This window comes from Asterias amurensis, chromosome 17 (genome assembly GCF_032118995.1).
Source record: "Asterias amurensis chromosome 17, ASM3211899v1".
NCBI classification, from domain to species: Eukaryota; Metazoa; Echinodermata; class Asteroidea; order Forcipulatida; family Asteriidae; genus Asterias; species Asterias amurensis.
In genome coordinates, this window is record NC_092664.1 from 376,491 (window position 1) to 395,995 (window position 19,505).

The window sequence follows — 19,505 nt, forward strand, 5'->3', positions numbered from 1 at the left end:
GGGGGAGTTGCAAATCTGCCAACGATGGAGCATGCGTGTGAGAAGCCATTACAGCATGGGTGCGGACCCGATCAAGGACCCGGGAAAATTGTGCATTTTAGATGCTCTGTGGTGCAATAAAGGGACAATTTTGAGGGGGGACATTTGATATAGTGTCCACCACCCTTCAAAAAGTTGTGTCATCCTTTGCCCCCAGGATTAATGTACATGGTGCGACACAGGGTTTGGTCTTACACAGTACAAAATTTAGGCTTCATGATAAAGGTGGTCAAAACATGACAAGGGCTGGGAGGGATGGCAATTTCATATTGTGCCCCCCCCCCCCCCCCACCCTTCAAAAGTGTGTGGGGGGGGGGGGGGGCTTGTCCCCCTGTCCCTCCCCAGATTGACGCCCATGGTGTTAAGCACACTTCTGTTTGTGCTTAGCAAATGTTTATGCTTAAAGCATGGTTTATAACATTGGGGAAAAAAATGCAATAGTACAAACTTTTGAATATTATTTACAGCCCTGCAACTTATTGTAATAGGAAAGCAAAGTGAAGCGGTTTCCAAAAATGGGTTTTCTCCACAGCACAAAAAGTAGTTCTGGATCAAATATAAATTGACAGGATGAACAAACTAATGTTTTACAAATAACCCTGAAAATAAAACGAAAGTGGATGCAATAGTTTAATTCTGATCAGCCTTTTTATTTACTCCTCCTTAACTTTTCCTCAAATAACATAATTGTTTATAAACAAGTAAACTAAGAACAAGAGGCACTTGGAGTTGAGTCTTCAAGACTTTCACTTTTCTAACAGTTAAGGACACTGGACACTATTGGTAATTGTCAAAGACCAGTCTTCTCACTTGTTGTATCTGAACATTATACACAAAATAACAAACCTGTAAATACTTGAACTCAATTGGTTGTCAAAGTTCCGAAATAATTATGGAAGAAAAACCACCCTTGTCACACGAAGGTGTGTGCTTTCAGATGCTTGATTCCGGGACCTCAAAATCTAACTTTGAGGTTTCAAAATGAAATTTTTGGAAAATTACTTCTTTCGCAAAAAACTATGTTACTTCAAAAGGGAGCCGTTTCTCACAAGGTTTTATACTCTCAACAGCTCTCTTTTGCTCATTAACAAGCTAGTTTTTAAGCTAAAAATAATTTTGAGTAATTACCAATGGTGTCCACTGCCTTTACAATACAAAAATCTTACCCTAAAGCCTGTTCATACTTCATGGGAATGCGAAGCAAATTTTGACATCACAAGGCTGTTTTCATAGCAAGTTTTTTGGCAGGAGTTCAGCACAAGTCAACTGTTCTGAATCATTCACTGCAAATCTAGCACCTGTTTGAGGCCACTTTTGGTAACTTGGTGCAAGCCACTTGTGGCCCCTATGGTCTCTAACGGGTTAATAACAAAAATTTTAAGGTAGGTTTAAAGGTAGTGATCGCACCATTGGTGCAAAATAAAAAAGCAATGGAACAATAGCATAAGATCACAGTTTGAGGTTTAATGTTAATAACAAATACTTCCAGCGTAACGTTCTAGTCAATGGGCCTTGACGCACTCATTGCTGGTAGACAAATCAATTTAAAAAAAGAAGCAAACATACAATCAAAACTTGCTCATGGAAAAAAAGATCTAGCTTTGCTGATATTTTAAATGTCTACCCGACAACATAAACACCTATTTTTGAAAAACAGCATAAATTCCATATATTTAGGACCCTACTTTAAGAACTACAACAACTGCAAGTCAAAGACTTATCAATTTTACTGTGAGATAAAGGACTCCCAAATCAACCAATAATGAAAGAACAAAAATGCTGTTTTGTTTTTCTTTTCAAGTTATCCCCAAGCAAGTGTGACACACCTTAATTGTTACTGCACTGTATGGACACCTTTAGTAATTGTGAAAGACCATTATTCACACTTGGTGTATCCTATCAAATGCATAAAATAACAAATCTGAGAAAATATGAAAAACAAAACCTCAACTTTGTGTGCTTTCGGACGACTATAAAAAGTTACCTCTTCTCAAAACTGCATTACTTCAAAGGGAGCTGTTACTCACAATGTTTCATAACATTAACAGATCTCCATTGCTCATAATCAGGTAAGTTTTAGACTAATATTACCAATAGTGTCCAGTGCCTTTAAAGTAGATCATAGAAATAATCCAATCCCTGTCCGAGCTCCCATATAGATATTCCAGTTCCTAATTCCTCTGCCAATTTAAGACGAACTTCAATAGACTATAAAGATATAGGGAGGGAAAAGCAAAAAGAATAAGTCTGGTTAGTTATTAGGATAGGGTTTGTTGTTTGGTATCTTAAATAAAAAGTTGCAACCCCTTAATATAATTCCTTGGTTGTCGGTCCCAGGTTGTACCCTAAGCTTGGGTGTGATCCTTGGCAACTTGGCAGTTAAAGGTTGTATGGCTTCTGACTAACCCCCGCCAAAGATATTGACAAAATAGGGAGACCGCCAAAAAGATAGGGCTAGATACAATGTAGATTTAGTTGGTAGTGCCCTGGCACTGTTTCAGAGGTCACTGGTTCAAGTCTCGCTCAAGTCAATTTGTCTATGTTAAACACCAAATCAACAGGACCTAATGATAATTTTAAAACTGAGTTTAGTATAGCGCTTTATCACACCCTGGGGCGTATGAAACCGGCAACATAGTTTGTCACTATTTTTGGCATGATGGGGTGGTTTAGTTATAGTAATAATAATAATAATAATAATTTGGGGGTCTAATCATCCTTACTCGCAGTTAAGAGCTGAATTGTGAAGGACGCGGCTACAATGTGTTCGAGAAGCAGGAATGCAAGGGCGCCTTTGGCTGCCAGCCACATCAACTCATGACCACGGAGCACAGCCAAAGATCGAAAGTGTTTGATATTTTTTTTCCCGAGGGAGAAAAACCGGATGGTCTGGAAAACCTTTGTGGCACAGCAGAGAACCAACGCACAACTCAACTCACATATGGCCCCGGCCAGGAATCGAACCGGGGTCACCTTGGTGAGAGGTGAGTGCTTTACGCACAAGCCAACCATACCACCCCATAGATGATAGATGATGTAAAATCTCTCACCTTAAGGGACGGATAATAAACCTGATGAACCCACGGGCCATCTCTGTAAACAAGACAAACAATTGCATTAATAAATCAGCTCTTGTAAGCATGTCAAAGACTTCTCACCAACACAATAATAATACATTAATTATCATTATTTGTTCTTAAAGGCAATTGGGTTTTGGAACTGTACGATATACATGTAGAAATGTAGGTGTATACAATTAAACCAACGTGTGAAAATCTCATTTCAATTTCAAAACTTTTGAAATTCAAAAGGAGGATGCTTTTTTAACTATCACCAAAAATCCAGAGAAAGTATGTCCACAATTATCAGATTCATATTTAGGAGCAAATTTTTTTATCAGCATCCGATTTTACAAAACACTAGGATTAATCCTATCTCGAGGTAGGATGTGTAACCCGTCCTAACTTAGGATGGGTTCAATGCATCCTAACGTCTTCGGATGCGGAACTGAACTCGTCCCAAGTCCTAAGATGTATCCTAAGTTACGTTGAGTTTGGTGAAATCGATGGCTGTTCACATAACCACAGTACTTTGAAGTGAAATGATTCTCTTTAAGGTAGTTCAAACACAGTACTAAAAGTCAGTTTAACTCATGGTTCAACCCGATCGAGTTCAACTGTGTGCGCCTGAACGGTACTAAAGTAAGACCGAATCTAGATTTTTTTTAAATTCAAACATAAGAATAAAGGGATAATGTACAGAACTGAATCAAGAAAAAATGAGAAACAAACTCAATTCAGCTAGAATGTTCGAACTCCGGAAATTTGTATTCAGGGCAGGTTTAGAGAAGGAATTATTAACATCTTGAGATGATTAATAAACGACTTACTTTTTATAATCAAAGACATGTTCTGCTTGTGCTGTGTTCCATTTTAGTTTCCGCTTCTTCAATAGCTCTAGATACCTGAAAGTCAAAGGAATAAAATTACAAATTTTGTAAACTTGAAAAACATCAGTAGTCAGCTGCTGCTTTAATTAGTTTATCATCAATCTTTTTTTATTGATTCCAAATTTGCTGATGTGTGTACTCAGTATTTTTCAAGCATATTACTCAATTCCGGAAAAGACTCAGTAGACAATGCTGTACTCATCAGTGTATGAATAAACCATATTCTTTATAATTTTGGCACTAATTATGTTGTGACGATGCCTGCTGCCACAATACAGGATTCAAACTGTCCCTAGACTACCAGCTATCTCTAGGTGGTAAGACATCTGGGCCCAATTTCATAGCGTCGCTTAGCAGCCTATTTTGTGCTTACTTTGCAATTTTTATTTCATAGCCCTGCTAACCGTAAGCACATGAAAAGGCATGCTAACCTTTCGGTGCTTACCGCACGAAAATAAATTGCGTCACAATGCAAATCCGCGGTAAACACGCAATATGGCCACCCAAATTTTCTGCTAACCTGTGAAATATGCTAAGGCTTAAGCAAATTTTTCTGCTACAGTAAGCACGCAAATTTGCTTACCGTTAAGCAGCGCTATGAAATTGGGCCCTGCCCTAGAATGGTAAAGGTCATGGGTTCAAATCCCTCCTGAGTAATATGCCTGTTGATTTTATTGTATCAAAATTCTTCATTCCATGAAGCTTATGTTCTTGTGACTGGTGCCTAACTTATACATGTAGCTTAGCTAAGAAGTTTGTTAAACAGTAATTTCTGCAAAACAGCTTTATGAAAGAACAAAAATCTCCAAAGCACAGGAAAATCTTACTGAGCTAAACAGGTTACCAGCTGCCACTCCATAAAGTTTACTTGTTGTGACTGAAGACCCACTCATTTTTTGCTCAGCAAAGACATTGTTTGAAGCAGTATTTTCTGTTATAAAAGCACGGGACCCTATTTGTAATTACTCAAAATAATTGTTAACATAAAACTTACTTGGTAAAAGCAACGGAGAGCTGTTGATGGTATAAAACATTGTGAGAAACGGCTTCCTCTGAAGTAACATAGTTTTTGAGAAAGTAATTTTCCACTAAAATATTTGAATTTGAATTCAAGACCTCAGAATTAGATTTTGAGGTCCCGAAGTCAAGCATCTGAAACCACACAGCTTAGTACGACAAGGGTGTTTTTCTCACATTACTATCCCTCAACTTCGACCACTGATTAAGTTCAAATTTGCACAGGTTTGTTATTTTGTGCATATGTTGAGATAAACCAAGTGGGAAGACTGGTCTTTGAAAATTTCCAAAGGTGTCCAGTTTCTTTAAAAGAGCTTCATCAAATTGGGTCCAGATCATATACACACAATAGCTACACAAGCATCAATCTCTAAGTTCTATTTCAAATGTTCTGCCTACCTTGGACCGATCATAGCTTCAGCAGACTGTGGGCCATAATCATAGCCATAGAAGTTCAACCCCAGTAGAATTTTAGCTCTTTCTTCAGGATTGGGATCAGGCGTGATATCTTTCACACAGGATCTCACCCAGTCAATGGGAGAATTAGGTCCTGGCCTGAAATGGTACAAAAAATACAAACTAAAATGAGGTCCAGAACAAATTGTGGCTGAGCAAATAAGAGCATCGAACTCAACCTCTTGTCTTTCTGATCAGCAGAGTGTGGGTCCTAGTCGTCCTGTGGAAGGATACTATTTTTGCCACGTCCTTCTACGTTGGTCCTGTGAGATGTGTAATACACTTTACATGTATCCTAAAGACAAGGAGCTTGCCTTTGGGTTCCTGACTTTATTGCCCCACAGCACCCTGAAACCGTTACATGGTGCTAAAAAAAAAGCGGTCTCATCCTTCAAACACATAGCTCCACATACCTTGCAGAATAAAACACTGAACAATTTGATACGCTTGGTACCTGCTGTCAACTTGCTGAACATTAATGGCCTATTCAACATTCTTGTGAGAATACCTTGACAGTTTATTGCTCTTTTTCAACAAGTTCAGCTGAAAAATAAACTTTCGTTTTGTATCTTTCTTTAAAATTTTTCCGATAATGTTGACAAAAACCATTTTATGATATTTTGCCTGCAACATACTACATGTAGCTATTCACAAAAGATAAATTGACAAATTGAAGTTGGACTTACGATTGAGCACTGGAATAATCATACGTCATCAAACTAAAGCCATCTACAATCGGTGACAGCACTTTGAAATCATTAGCAGAAAACATACCAGGACCACTGAAAATAATAAAAAATATTCATTAAATATTGTTAGACCCCAAATAACCCCGGTTTCCCCTTGGGTATGCCGCCATCACTGAGTCAAAACAATGGAGGTGCAAGCGAGTATGTAGCCTCACCATCTGACATCACACTTTAAGGCCATTGGACACTTTCGATAAACAGTATTGTCCAAGGCCCACACTTCGTGTATCACAACTTAAACATAAAATAACAAACCTGTGAAAACTAAGGCTCAATTGGTCATCGGAGTCGGGAGAAAATAACAGGAAAACCCACCCTTGTTTGCGCACGTTTCGCCGTGTCATGACATGTGTTTAAAATAAATCCATAATTCTCGGTATCGAGAATTGATATTGTTTTAATGTTTTCTCAAAAAAGTAAAGCATTTCATGAAATAATATTTCAAGGGAAGTCTTTCACCATTACCTTCTGTAAACCCTGTTAGTTATTTGCAAATCTGTGAACTTTTACTTTTTTTCTGTACCGAAAGTGTCCAATGGCTTTAAGGCTCATGAATACACCAGAGAGTGGCCTCTAGCCTAGGTCAACCCCAGTCCCTAATCACCTTTCACATACATTCATTTCACACACAATTGAATTCTACATACATGTACCAACATTACATGAAAGTGCATTTACTGTACATAAACACATGTGGACTTTGCATGCAGTACATATGGAAAGTAAAGCTTTCCATATCTGTGTTTTGATTGGTCTGAGGTGATGTTTGACAGCTTCACCCACATCACCTCGGACCAATCAAAACACTCAAATATGTAAAGCTTACGTCACTGCACTTTTATCGAATGACAGTGTATCCAATGAAATCACCAGTTCTATAAAGTAAGTTGTTGTTTTGTTTATCTTTCTTTCCTTTGCATTGTTCTTGTTTTATTTATTGTTCAGCACTTTTATCTGTGTTAAAGGCGCTATATAAATACCTATATTATTAATTTTTATTAATATTATCCCCTGCTCCACTTTTCTCCTCACTGCGCACATTACTATTAAATGATAGTAATCCTTCACCGCACCTTTGCGCTTACAGAAACTCCCTCTATCGATGGAATAGTCCTGACATGTGTGTGTAAAGTGTATGGGGGCCTATGGCATTATCATAAAGGTTGACTAACTTAACACAAACATCTTGCACCTTGATATATGCGAAACATTTGAGTTGTGACCGAGCACCAAACTCAAAAAGTTAGGCAAAACATTACAAGTTTCTAATCTCACCTTAAAATAATGTAAAATGTTGTTTTATTTGATAGTCTCTCAGAGCGAAAATTAAAACAGGACATCAAAATCGAGTAGGGAAACTAACTGATAAATAGGCAGATGGCCAGCATAGGGCTGGATGGCTCAATTGGTAAATGCACAGAAGTTATTCCAGAGGTCGTTTTCGGGTTCAAGTTCTGCTCCAGTCTACTTTCTTTGTCCCAAACCAAATTATTTAAAATACATATTTACCTCTGCATGACAGGCGGTGGGATAACAAGTACACATTTCATATCTGAGTTGTGCATTTCTTCTGCTATGTCAACCACTAAGTGCTGCATCTCCCTGCATATCAAACAAAACGAAAAACAAGGACGATTAGACTCAAAAGTTCTCCTAAAAAATGATAGTTAAATTAATAATAAAAATAATATTAATAATAATAATAACAGGTTTTTAAAAAACGCTCCCCATAGAAAACTACATCACAGCGCTTATAAAACTAAAAATGCACAATACAAAACAAAATCTTATCGGAAAAGCTACACATATTCAATGTTTGAAAAGCATGAAAAAAAGAGAAAAGCTTAAACAGGGAAGAGATGTGTTTTCAGAAGTTTTTTAAATTGGTCTGTGGATTTATTGGCTTTAATGAAAGAAGGGGTTTTGTTCCATTCTGTGCATGCAGTCACAGTGAACGTGCGATCGCCAGATTTGCTACGGGTCCTAGGAATGGTAAGCAAAAATGGGTCTTGAGAGGAGCAAAGATTAGGGCGAGATGGGTTATGAAATATAATAAGCCATTTGCGAGTAAGATTTAAAATTAAAATAGTGTCTGGTACAATGACATGCTTAGTCACAAATTTACTGCTTAAAGTTGAATTCCTCAGACTGTCGAGGCAGTTGCTATGTTAAATGGTTCGGTGGCAAACCTTTTCATAGCAACCTCCAGATGAGCAAACCCTAGAGCCATTGTGCTATACACATCAATATAGAATCTTGTATGGGTGTTCACCGTTTTCCCGATTTCATAAAGCTAATAAGCAGAATATACTGCCTAGCAAATTTCTACCCTAAGCAAAACATGGTTGGGGCACCGGTCACTACAATGTAATAATAATAAATAATAATAACATGCATTTAATAGCGCTTAACACAAGGTTTCTAAGCGCTGTAAACTTTACGGAAATTTGGCTGGTAACCAGTTTCTTCCAAGCAATGATTGCCTGTGCTTAATAAGTTTCTGTGCTTACAGGCTTTTGTGAAATTTGCCCTAAAAGGAGGAACTAGGTCGGGCATACTGGTGGCACATTATTTGACCATGACAATAAGATCAACTTGTCTCCTGCCGATGACAAGAGCAAGCTAGTCGAAACGTTAAGACCAATTAAGAACTCACTGCGTGGAAGTGAAGTTAATAACGATCCACTCAAAGCTAAAGTAGTAGACCCGGCCAATTTTCTACCTTCCATCCAGGTGCGTGTACATGCACAGTGTAGTAGTTAAAAAGCAGGACAGTTCATTTTATAACTGAGAAGTCTCCTGAATTCCGAAGTTCTACTCTGCGGTAGTAGAATATAAAGCAAGATAGTTCTCTAAAGAACAAAATCGACCTAGCAAGTAGATACATGTACACACATGGTGTTTTTGCAAAACTTATAAAGATTGACTCACATTCTTGCTTGTCCCCCAAGTTGACTCCAGACCTCAAGGACAACTCCATCAAAATTATGTTTCTACCAAACAACAAAAAACAAAGAAGGATTAAATGAAGTATTTCACCCCAGGGATCACTTAAGGGGTGTTGATACATTTTGTAGTTTTTTGCCATGACATGAATCCCTACTCACTGTGAATGGTGCTGTATGTAATATAATTTACCTTGGGGCTTTAATGACGAGGGCAAAGTTAAAAAGCACTACCATACTCTAACGTAAACAAAAGATGCAATTTGTGCAGAGAACTACATCTAGGCCAGATCTAGGTAATAATAATAATAATAATAATAATAATAATAATAATAATAATAATAATAATAATAATAATAATAATAATAATAATAATAATAATAATAACCCCTTTTTATATAGCCCTTTTCACACCCGGAGGGCGTCCCAATGCACTTCAAATTATTACCCCTGGTCACTGGGCCTTAATTCATTCCTTAAACCATCTCAGCACCCTGGTGGGGAGTATACAGCCTTGTGCAACATTAATATGCGCTACTCGGCTAAATCAATCACAAAAACCATCTCTGCCCTCACAGGTACCCATTTACCCCTGGGTGGAGAGAAGCAATTATAGTTAAGTGTCTTGCTCAGGGACACAAGTGTCACGACCGGGATTCGAACCCACACTCTGCTGAACAGAAGCACCTGAGCTTGAGATCGTGCGCTTATCCGCTTGGCCAGGTACAATAAATAAGAGAAGTGAAATCGTCTCCAAGTGCAGGCATCGAGACAGGTATGTTCTTGCTACGGCTATGGCTAGATTTCCTCATCACCATGCGTTAAAGTATAGGATGTCCTTTGCAACACAACTATAGCAACAGTCATAGCCGTAGTGTAGCAACAGCCATCAATTAAGATACGGCCTAACAAAGAGGACTTCTTTTCTACTGGGGGTACATAAATAACACCACACCTTGTAAAATGCTGAGATGGTTTTAGCGAGAGCTTGAAGTTCTGTTTCTTCTTGAAACACGGCGATGAAGTCATGTTTAGTCCATTGATCAAATAGGAGTCTAGGATCTGTACAATGATAAATATAATTACATCATTTATAGAGTGCAAAATATCCAAGTTTCTAAGCCCTATAACCAGACTGACAGAACAGATGGGTTTTGAATAATGATTAAAAATTGTCCAAAGAAGGTGCTGCTTGAATGTAGGTGCGGGTAGCTTAAAACAGATGGCACATATGATTGGGTACAAACATGTAACAGATGTAAGGAGATCAGTCTTTTAAAGGCACTGGATACTATTAGTAACTACTCAAAATAATTGTTACTCTTGATAGTAAAAAAAACATTTTTTTTAAATGGCTCCCTCTGAAGTACTTAGTTTTGGAGAAAGAGGTAAATTCTCACTCAAATATTAAAATACTTAAGGCCTGAAGCCTTCCTTAGGCACCTGAAAGCACACAATTGTGTGCAACAATGTTTTTTCTTCTTACACGATTTTCTTGCAACTTCAAGGACCAATTGAGTTACAGATTTGTTATTTTAAATGCAAATGTTGAGATACACCAAGTTAGAATACTGGTCTTTGACAATAATTACCCAAAGTGTTCAGTGCTTTTAACACCTTTATAAAAATGTACCCTGAAACTAAACCTTTGCAAGAAGGGTTTATACTCATCTACTGTTTGAACATAGCTTTGTGTCTTCCGCAATGTCTAAACCAAAACATATACAAGCATTGACCTCTTTTGCACAATGTGGAACGCACCTCCAAGAAATGAGCATAGATCTACAACTTCCACCATTTTGGAAGTCTATTCCTTCGGGTACATTTTTACTCCCAAAAATGGCAGACAAATATACGAACATATAAATGTGCTCTCATTGTGCAAGGCAGAAGCAATGTGGCAAAGCAGGAGCAATGTGGTGGAAAAGTTGTTATAGTGTGAGTTGTTAATTTGTAATAACAAATAACACACTTGCCCTACTTTTCACATTTTCAGAAGCAAACCTTACATATTTTAACAGAGCGCTTTCCTTTCTTGACAATCTTGACCCATTCTGAAATAAATACAAAAGAAAAAGAAGTTCATAAACGTATACATAATCATACGTTTTAATTCATACCTTTACAATTTAAACTTTTAACAAAGAAAACAATTTTGAGAGATTTTCATATTTTGGGGGGAATTTGTTTGACGATATGTCTAGTGCACCGGCTCAAGTTCTGAATGAGTGAGTCATTGGAGTTTGGGTTTGACTCCCGGTCATGACACTTATGTCCTTGAGCAAGTCACCTTACCATAATTGCTTCTCTTCACCTAGGTGTTTAAAAGGGAACCTGAGAGTACTAAGACAGTGTTGAGTTGGGTTAAACCCTTAGAGCTAATTTAAGCAGCTTGTGGTTGTCTTCCGAGCACATAACACCCATTTGATATAATCTCCACTGGCCTCCTGTTGAACATAGAGTACAATTAAAAATCTTGGTTCTCACATTCAAGGCCCTCAATGGATTAGCACCTTGCTAAATTACAGATCTTCTACAACAACGTAACATCAGACCAGGCCTTAGATCGTCATCATCATCACACATACTCTATGTTCCCAAAACTCGTCTGGCAACTTTTCCAGCTGTGCACCGCGTATCTGGAATTCCTTGCCAGACGAGCTGAGGGACACATCTGATCTATCAACGTTCAAACACAACTCCAAGACTCATTTGTGCAATTTTTCTGCTTGCTAGCATCTGGCGCCTTTGAATGGTACCATTCCAGATACTGTGTGCCTTATAAATTCTATGTTATTATTATTATGTTTTACAGGGGGTTGAGAGGGTTTGAGGAATGGTCTAAAAGTATGCCCGTCGAGTAGTATAAATGTTGTAAAGCACCAGTAAATGCACAACTACAGTAAGCAAACAAAGATGAAAGTGCCAGGTGCAACAAAACATCTATTCTATTAAATCTTTATCCCGATGCAAATTTTACATCTTTAAAATCTGTAAATTCGTTGCAGTACCCGCTGACAAGATAAAACATTCTAGCTACATCTAGCTACCTGGCAAAATGGCAGCTGCAAACTGGTGGTCTTCTCCATATAATTCTATCTTTGACCAGTTTTACTTTTATTTTAGTTTATTTGTTTTTTCATTTATTAATTTTTGGGTTACCTTTTACACCGATGTGTATAAGCAGAATATACAGTATATTCGGTACTTTCCAAAGTTCTCAAGTGTGAAAAAAAAAACACAGTCATATTTACTGTGGTGGGATTCAAACCCAGGACCATTGCAATTCTAGAGCAGATGTGGTACCAACTAGTTAAACGAATAAATTCAGTCTGAATGATCTACATGTGTAGTTGCATGTTTTGTGTGCATTTGATCACTAGGCATAGTTAATTTTTTACAGTATTACATTTAACAATCACCAGTTTCTTAAAAGCTCAGAAATGCCTAGTTCATTTTGATGGGCCATAATAAATAATTTGCAGATATTAATTACCTATTTGTCTTTTTAAAGACAAATAAAGCACTTGTGTTTTAATCCAACGAAGTCTTTTGGGGAAAAAAGTACCTACATGTGAGGTGAAACTAAACATGGATTGGAAATCACTAACAAGGCAATACTTTTTTTAGAAACCTCTTTCATCAGTGAAAAGGGTACAAAAGAATTTAGGCATTGCATGGTGAGGTATCAATATATATTTGGTTTGCGGTAACAAACACCATGTGTGTTTCTACTTGCCAGGTAGAGTTTGTTCTTTAGAGAACTGTCTTGCTTTATTTTACTACCGCAAAGAGTAGAATATCAGATTTTGGGGAAACTTGTTCTGAAAAGAACTGTCCTGCTTTGTAAATATACCCTGGCGCAGGTATAGAAAATTGGCTGGGACAACTACTTTAGCTTTATAGGATCATAATTAACTGCACTACCCCGGAGTCAGTCTCTTGACGATGACTAGAGCAAGCTAGTCAAAATGTTGAGACCAATTCAAGAACTGAATAGTGATTTGGTTCCCTATTGGGCAATCCCTATAGGCTTCTGCTTGCTTTTTGTTGATATGTCTCTAATTATTTTACTAATAATGCAAAAGTTATACATTTCTACTTATTGTTGCTGTGTGTTTTGAAGTTTTTAAAGCCTGGGTGAATAAATAAATAAACAAATAAATAAACTACTTGATGGATTGGTATTGGACGAAAACTAAGTACAGTTTCAATAAAAAGGGACAAAGCTTTATGGAAAGATTTCTCCAAATGTAATAACCTGTGTGGAGCTCCTGGTTGTCTCTTAGTCTTTTATCCATATGCTTCAAGTCCTCTGCATTGTTCTCACTCAGCCTCTTCCTTGATTCAACCTCTTCCCTGCAAACGGCCAATCAAAACAAACAAAGCTCGGTAAATAACACCAAACTCACAAATCTCAACTCATGTTAATCCGGCATGGTTAGGCCTGTCGTCTTCTTGATACTCCAAGGGTTTATGAAGATGCACCAAAAATTCAATCCATACTCAGTGAAATCCATACTCATACTCTTGAAATACATAATTCTAAAAACACCCCCTTTCTGGAGCTCCAGCCCTGGCCCCACGCGTCGACCTGGTATTCTTTTAAAACGTAAGAGCCCATAATTTAATAACAACAAGTATGCTAGTAGCTGGGTTAAACAACAGAGGAACCGCAGTTGAAATGACCAGATAGAGAAAGGACCAATAACACTATAATTAATACCAGTAACAGCCACCAGACTTGAGATTTGCTGAATTGGGCCCGCCAGACACCCCCCCCCCCCCCCCCCTCTCCTGGGTTAAAGATCTGAGGAACCACCTAAAACCAAGTTGAAATGACCAATGATGACACTATTCCCAATACCAGTATCAGCCACCAGACAAAGGTTTTGCTGCATTAGGCCTGCCAGACCCCCCCCCCACGTTAAATATCAGACCCCCTTGTAAACCAAGTTGAAATGACAAATGATGACACTATTCCCAATACCAGTATCAGCAGCCCGACAAAAAAATTGCTGCATCCAGGGGCCCGCCAGACACCCCCCCGGTTAAACATCAGAGGAACAGCCTGAAACGCAGTTGAAATGACCATAGAGAATTAGGACGATTAACACTATTCTTAATACCAGTATTCAGCTGCCTGACAGAAGTTTTGCTGCATTGGGCCCGCCCGACACCCCCCCCCCCCCTACTTAAGTTAACATCAGAGGAACCACCTCAAACAAAGTTGAAATGACCAATGACACTATTCCCCAAACCAGTATCAGCCGCCTGACAAGGTTTTTGCTGCATTGGGCCCGCCAGACTCCTCCTATCCAAACCCCCAGGTTAAACATCGGAGGAGCCACATAAACCAAGTTGAAATGACCAATAACACCATTCCCTATACAAAGTTGGGGGGGAGCAGAGCGTCTGCCAGGCCAAATGCAGCAAAACATTTGTCTGGCGGGTGACACTTTGTTTTTGGAAAAGTGTTTTTGGTCATTTCCACTTGGTTGCAGGTGGTTCCTCCGATATAATGTCAAAGGGGCGGAGGAGCGGGATGTCTGCAGGCCTAAGCAATTTGTCTAGCAGTTCATACCTGTGGATGTAAAGGGTTTTAAACCAGAAAGGGCTTTCAACCTTTTTCAGTTGCTCAGATCTCTTGGTGTTATCTCCTTTCATAAATTTTGAACAAAAGGTTGTATAAACCTAGAGTTTTAAAAGTAGCAGAGTATAGCTTTTGCTCTTTTCAGATTTCCAAAAATTAAATAAAAAATGACAAGGGTCGAAAGACAACTCATTTTGCCTTAAAGCATCATTGTACAAACTTAAAGTCACCTGGAAGTAGAATTTTTTTCTTTCAAACATAAGAGTATATAATTTTTTTAGTAATTGTTTGTCACGATTTATATGTTAAAAAAATATATAAAGTTGTTTGGGGGGCTGACTCCGCCTACCCCTTTTGTAACGCCATTCGGGGCAGACTTTGCCTGCAATGCGTATAATAAACACACGTGCAAAGTACATGTACGTCCAAGTCGTGAGTTGGTACATTTCAAAAAGTGTTTTTCTGCATTCAGCAGCAATACACCTGGTCGGCATTGCCGGAAAAAAACATTTTTTTTTTGTTTTTAAAAGTACAAACTCACGACTTGGTCCGTACATTTTGCAATCGTGTTTACTCTACGCATTACAGGCAAAGTCTGCCTCGATTGACGTCACGAACAGCGCCTTCTCGGGTCGGGGTCTGCTGTTAAATTTGTAAATAACATAAGAACTGATTTTTTAAAACCTTAGTTAACTGATTCACATTCCACTCATCAAAACACATTAGTGACAAAAGCTTTATTTTGAAAAAATACCACTTCCAGGTGACTTTAAGAGCCCAATAAAACTTCTGCCCACAAATTAATCACAGAAGATGTTCAACTGCCTCACTGGCTGATGACCATTATGCAATACAAGACCTACCATTGGAACTAGTTGTGGTATTGGCAGTCTGTTTTTCAGCTGAAGTGCCAGGCGGAACATGTCAGTACTGGGCAGGCCCGCCCACCGTCGCCCACCATGGCTATAACACTGATCATCACCAATGAAGGTAAGTATTACAGTTCCAACATCAAGAGTACTGTACTGTAAACAAAAAAGGTGAAAGCAAAATGAGAAAATTGGAAAGAAGTTGTTCAATCTTCACTTACCTTCATCCATTGTTGAAATGAACGAGCTTTACCACTGATTGGTGATGTCTTTACCTCTTCCACAGAATAGAAGAAGCAGGCGTGGGTAAACAAAGCACACATCACATATCCGTAGACAACGAAACAGGCCTAGGCCTAGTGTCAATTATTAATATTTTTTTGTTATATAGGTAATACAGCATGTACACAAAACAATGAGATCAACTGGATTATTAGGCCCAAAGAGAAGAAACACAGCACTAGTAACCTTAATAATCAACCACTTGATGACTGGGTACTCCGGAACTTCTGTAACTACGGTAAAACACTACCATATCGTAACTGGTAAACAACAAACTTTCCCATGCACGCAGCAAACCATCAATGATTGATCATCACAGTCACACTGATCACGAGCCCCATACTTAAAAAATACCAATATCCCATCTTTAGAGATAACAAAATAAGAAAAGTCCTACTCACTTTTATACTGCACGGACGGGCGAGAATTAACTGGTTGATGGATGAAGAATAATCTGTGATTTTTAAGGCGATTTCGTGAAATTATTGGAGAACATTGGTGAAGAACAATTGGCGATATAATTTGAATCATAATGAAATTAGCCTGTCAATAGAGGGCGCTATCAAAATTCAATTTGTATGACTTTTTCCAATATTTTTGTGCAGAAATCCAGCCTTCTATTTATTTGGTCGTTATTATACAGCATTTTTCATAATATGAGCAGTGGAATGTATTGCCTGCCAGGAAATAGACTGGAACGTAGGCCTAATTTCATTATGCCTGGAAGCACAAACACTTGCTAAGCACAGAAAAATAGCTTAAAGGCAGTGGACACTATTGGTAATTACTCAAAATAATTGTTAGCATAAAACCTTACTTGGTAATGAGTAATGGGGAATTTGAGGTCCCGAAATCAAGCATCTGAAAGAGCACAATTTTGTGTGACAAGGGTGTTTTTTTTTTTTCTTTCATAGTTATCTCGCAACTCCGACGACCAATCGAGCTCAAATTTTCACAGGTTTGTTATTATATGCATATTATGTTGAGATACAGCAAGTGGGAAGACTGGCCTTTGACAATTACCAATAGTGTCCAATGGCTTCTGGCGACCCCAAAATTTAATGTAAGAAGCGTCACTGCGGTAATGCTTCTCAGATTGTGTTTCTATAGGAACTATTCTTCCCATTATGACAATGAAACTCTGATAAACTAGTGGAAAAAAATTTAAGTGGTAAGAAGTAGCTTTGGATAGTACAATGCATCGTTTAAGAAGAACATTTACGTCCGGGTATGGAAAACGGGGTACCACTTTTTATTCCCTCCCCTCCCCCCCCCCCCCCCCCCAATTGAATATAAAAGCATTACCGCAGTAACGCTTCTCGGATTGTATCCCTATTGTATCCTAATTTGACTAAATTCTTTCCAGTTGGACCATATTGAACTCTGGAATGCCATAAAACTTTATACATGCGGTGAGGAGTAGGGCCTACAGCAGTTGGATAGTAGGCCCTACAGTGCAAGTTTTAGATAAACAAATTATACTTCGCTTCCTGTTACAAACGCTTGACCCCCCCCCCCCCCCCGATCATAACACGCATTACCGCGGTAATGCTTCTCAGATTATATTCCTATTGGGATTATCCTTCCTATTTTTATTCTCCCAAAAAATTAAAATGAGAAGCGTTAAAGGGAAGGTACACGTTTGGTAGTTACTCAAAACAATTAACTTAAAAACTGACTTGGTAACGAGCATTGGAGAGCGGTTGTTCATGGTATAAAACATTCTGGGAAACGACTCCCTCCGAAGTAACGTAATTTTTGAGAAAGGGGTTATTTCTAACTAAAATATTAAAAGACTTCTAGCTAGAAGTATTTTATTCCTATCTGCAAGCACACCAAATGTTTTCTCGCAACTTCGATGGCCAATTGAGCCCAAATTACGACAGGCTTGTTATTTTATGCTTATGATGGGATACACCAAGTGAGAATACTGGTCTTTGACAATTACCAAACGTGTGCAGTGCATTTATTGCCTCCCAGATTGTATTCCTATAGATAATGTTCAACTTTCAAATAATGGGTCAGTAAAAACTTATAACTGCGGTGAAGCTTAGTAAACAGCTTTAGATAATCGCATTTTGAGAAACATTTCATCTTTTTTGTACATTATGTGGATGAAAAAGGGGTAACAATTTTGAACCCCTCTCACAAATTGAACATAAGAATCGTTACAGCGGTAATGCTTTCCAGCTTGTATTCCTATATAAAGGGAAAATTCTTTCCATGTTGACACAAATTACACAGGTTTTTAAAAAACGCAATCACTTTTTGAAATGTTTTGTTGCAGATTAATTCTATGTTTGAAGTTCTGGCATAAAGAATCGTTAACCCACGGTCTTTAAAACAAACACTTCTCAAAACAGATGTTTTACTGTGTACTATCTCTTTAATAAAACTTCCACCGTGCAAAGTTTCAAATCATATCAAAGGAAATTACTGACTGGGCAAATTGTAAATGATTTTGGGGTGAACAAAGACAAATTCACTGGAGTGGGATACAAACCAAATAACTTAAGGTTTTTCCGGATTTTTTATAGGTTAACAAATCATAATTCACACAGGCCCCTTTTCCTTTGACATTTTGACAAAACAATGCACGGTTGTTTTACAGGGCAGGGGTATTTCTACTATTTTTAACAATGATCAGTCTACATCACACAGTTGCTTCCTGTTTCACATGACCAATGCATTTATTTTACTCAAAAGCCATACTTGTACACTGAATGTTAAGCTATATTTTTCTCTGCCTCAATAAACAGCTTTGTTTATTGGTTATCCTTTACAAAACCAATTGTTTGTACTTGATTTCATGAAGATAAATGTAAGTTTGAATGAATAAAAACCTGGCAACACAAATTGAACATTTTAAAACTTACTATAGCTTAGACCTAATGGCAAAAGAAAACACTTCAAAGTAATATGATTGATAATTATGTTAATGAGCATTACCAGCAATGACATACGGATACTAAAAATAACATAATGCTAGGGAGCTGATACACAGTCGAGTTATGATAATGCATTAAAGTTAATAAACTGCAAACTAAGAAAGCTTAGACGGAAGTTTTACTGAAATTCATGAAATTTATAAAAATCCATTCATAAATACCCAAGACAGTTTCGCTACTCCTATTGGTTGAGAGCGCTACACCTGAGGTGTTTAAATGGTTGAGAATGACCAGGGCCCAATTTTATGGCTCTGCTTACCGCCGAATTCCGCGCTTACCATCACGATTCCCCGCTTACGTGCAAGCGCCAAATTTCTGAGCTAGGCTTTTAAGCGTAGAATGCCTAGAAGCGTGGAGTAGGCTTGCGCAAAAGCCAAAATTCGTCGCAAGCCCGTGAAATACACTTGCCATATAAACATAATTCACTGCTTCCGTAAGCGCTGATTCTTTGCTTACAGCAAGCAGAGCCATGATATTGGGCCCAGCTGGAGCTGTTTATAACCAGCTTTCTGTGCTAGCCTTTTAAGCAGAGAATGCCTAGAAATGAGGAGTAGGCACGCGCAAAAGCCAAAATTCGCCGCTAACCGGTGAAATACGCTTGTCGAATACACAGAATTCCCTGCTTCCGTAAGCGCTGATTCTCTGCTTACCGTTAGCA

The 19,505-nt window shown here is 38.2% G+C and overlaps 1 protein-coding gene across 1 annotated transcript; it reads right to left on the minus strand.

Annotated features, from left to right (window-relative positions):
- Positions 1 to 678: 678 nt before the first annotated feature.
- On the minus strand, positions 679 to 15,722 carry LOC139949726 (chitinase domain-containing protein 1-like). Its single transcript, XM_071948231.1, has 11 exons — positions 15,612 to 15,722; positions 13,417 to 13,514; positions 11,165 to 11,209; positions 10,111 to 10,217; positions 9,142 to 9,203; positions 7,720 to 7,812; positions 6,148 to 6,243; positions 5,405 to 5,560; positions 3,929 to 4,003; positions 3,090 to 3,132; positions 679 to 2,247 (listed from the first exon to the last, which is right to left on the minus strand). The coding sequence occupies exons 2-11, from the start codon at positions 13,454 to 13,456 to the stop codon at positions 2,149 to 2,151; spliced, it is 816 nt and encodes a 271-aa protein (XP_071804332.1). The 5' UTR covers positions 13,457 to 13,514; positions 15,612 to 15,722; the 3' UTR covers positions 679 to 2,148.
- Positions 15,723 to 19,505: the final 3,783 nt, after the last annotated feature.

Bases quoted from the DNA above. Each gene is read 5' to 3' on its own strand.
- LOC139949726 (XM_071948231.1), bottom strand. From the start codon at position 13,456: ATGGATAAAAGACTAAGAGACAACCAGGAGCTCCACACAG. The intron at 11,210-13,416 runs GTTATTACATTT...TATTTATTTCAG, and splicing joins CAACCAGGAGCTCCACACAG to AATGGGTCAAGATTGTCAAG. The intron at 3,133-3,928 runs GTAAGTCGTTTA...TCTTGTTTACAG, and splicing joins CATGTCTTTGATTATAAAAA to AGATGGCCCGTGGGTTCATC.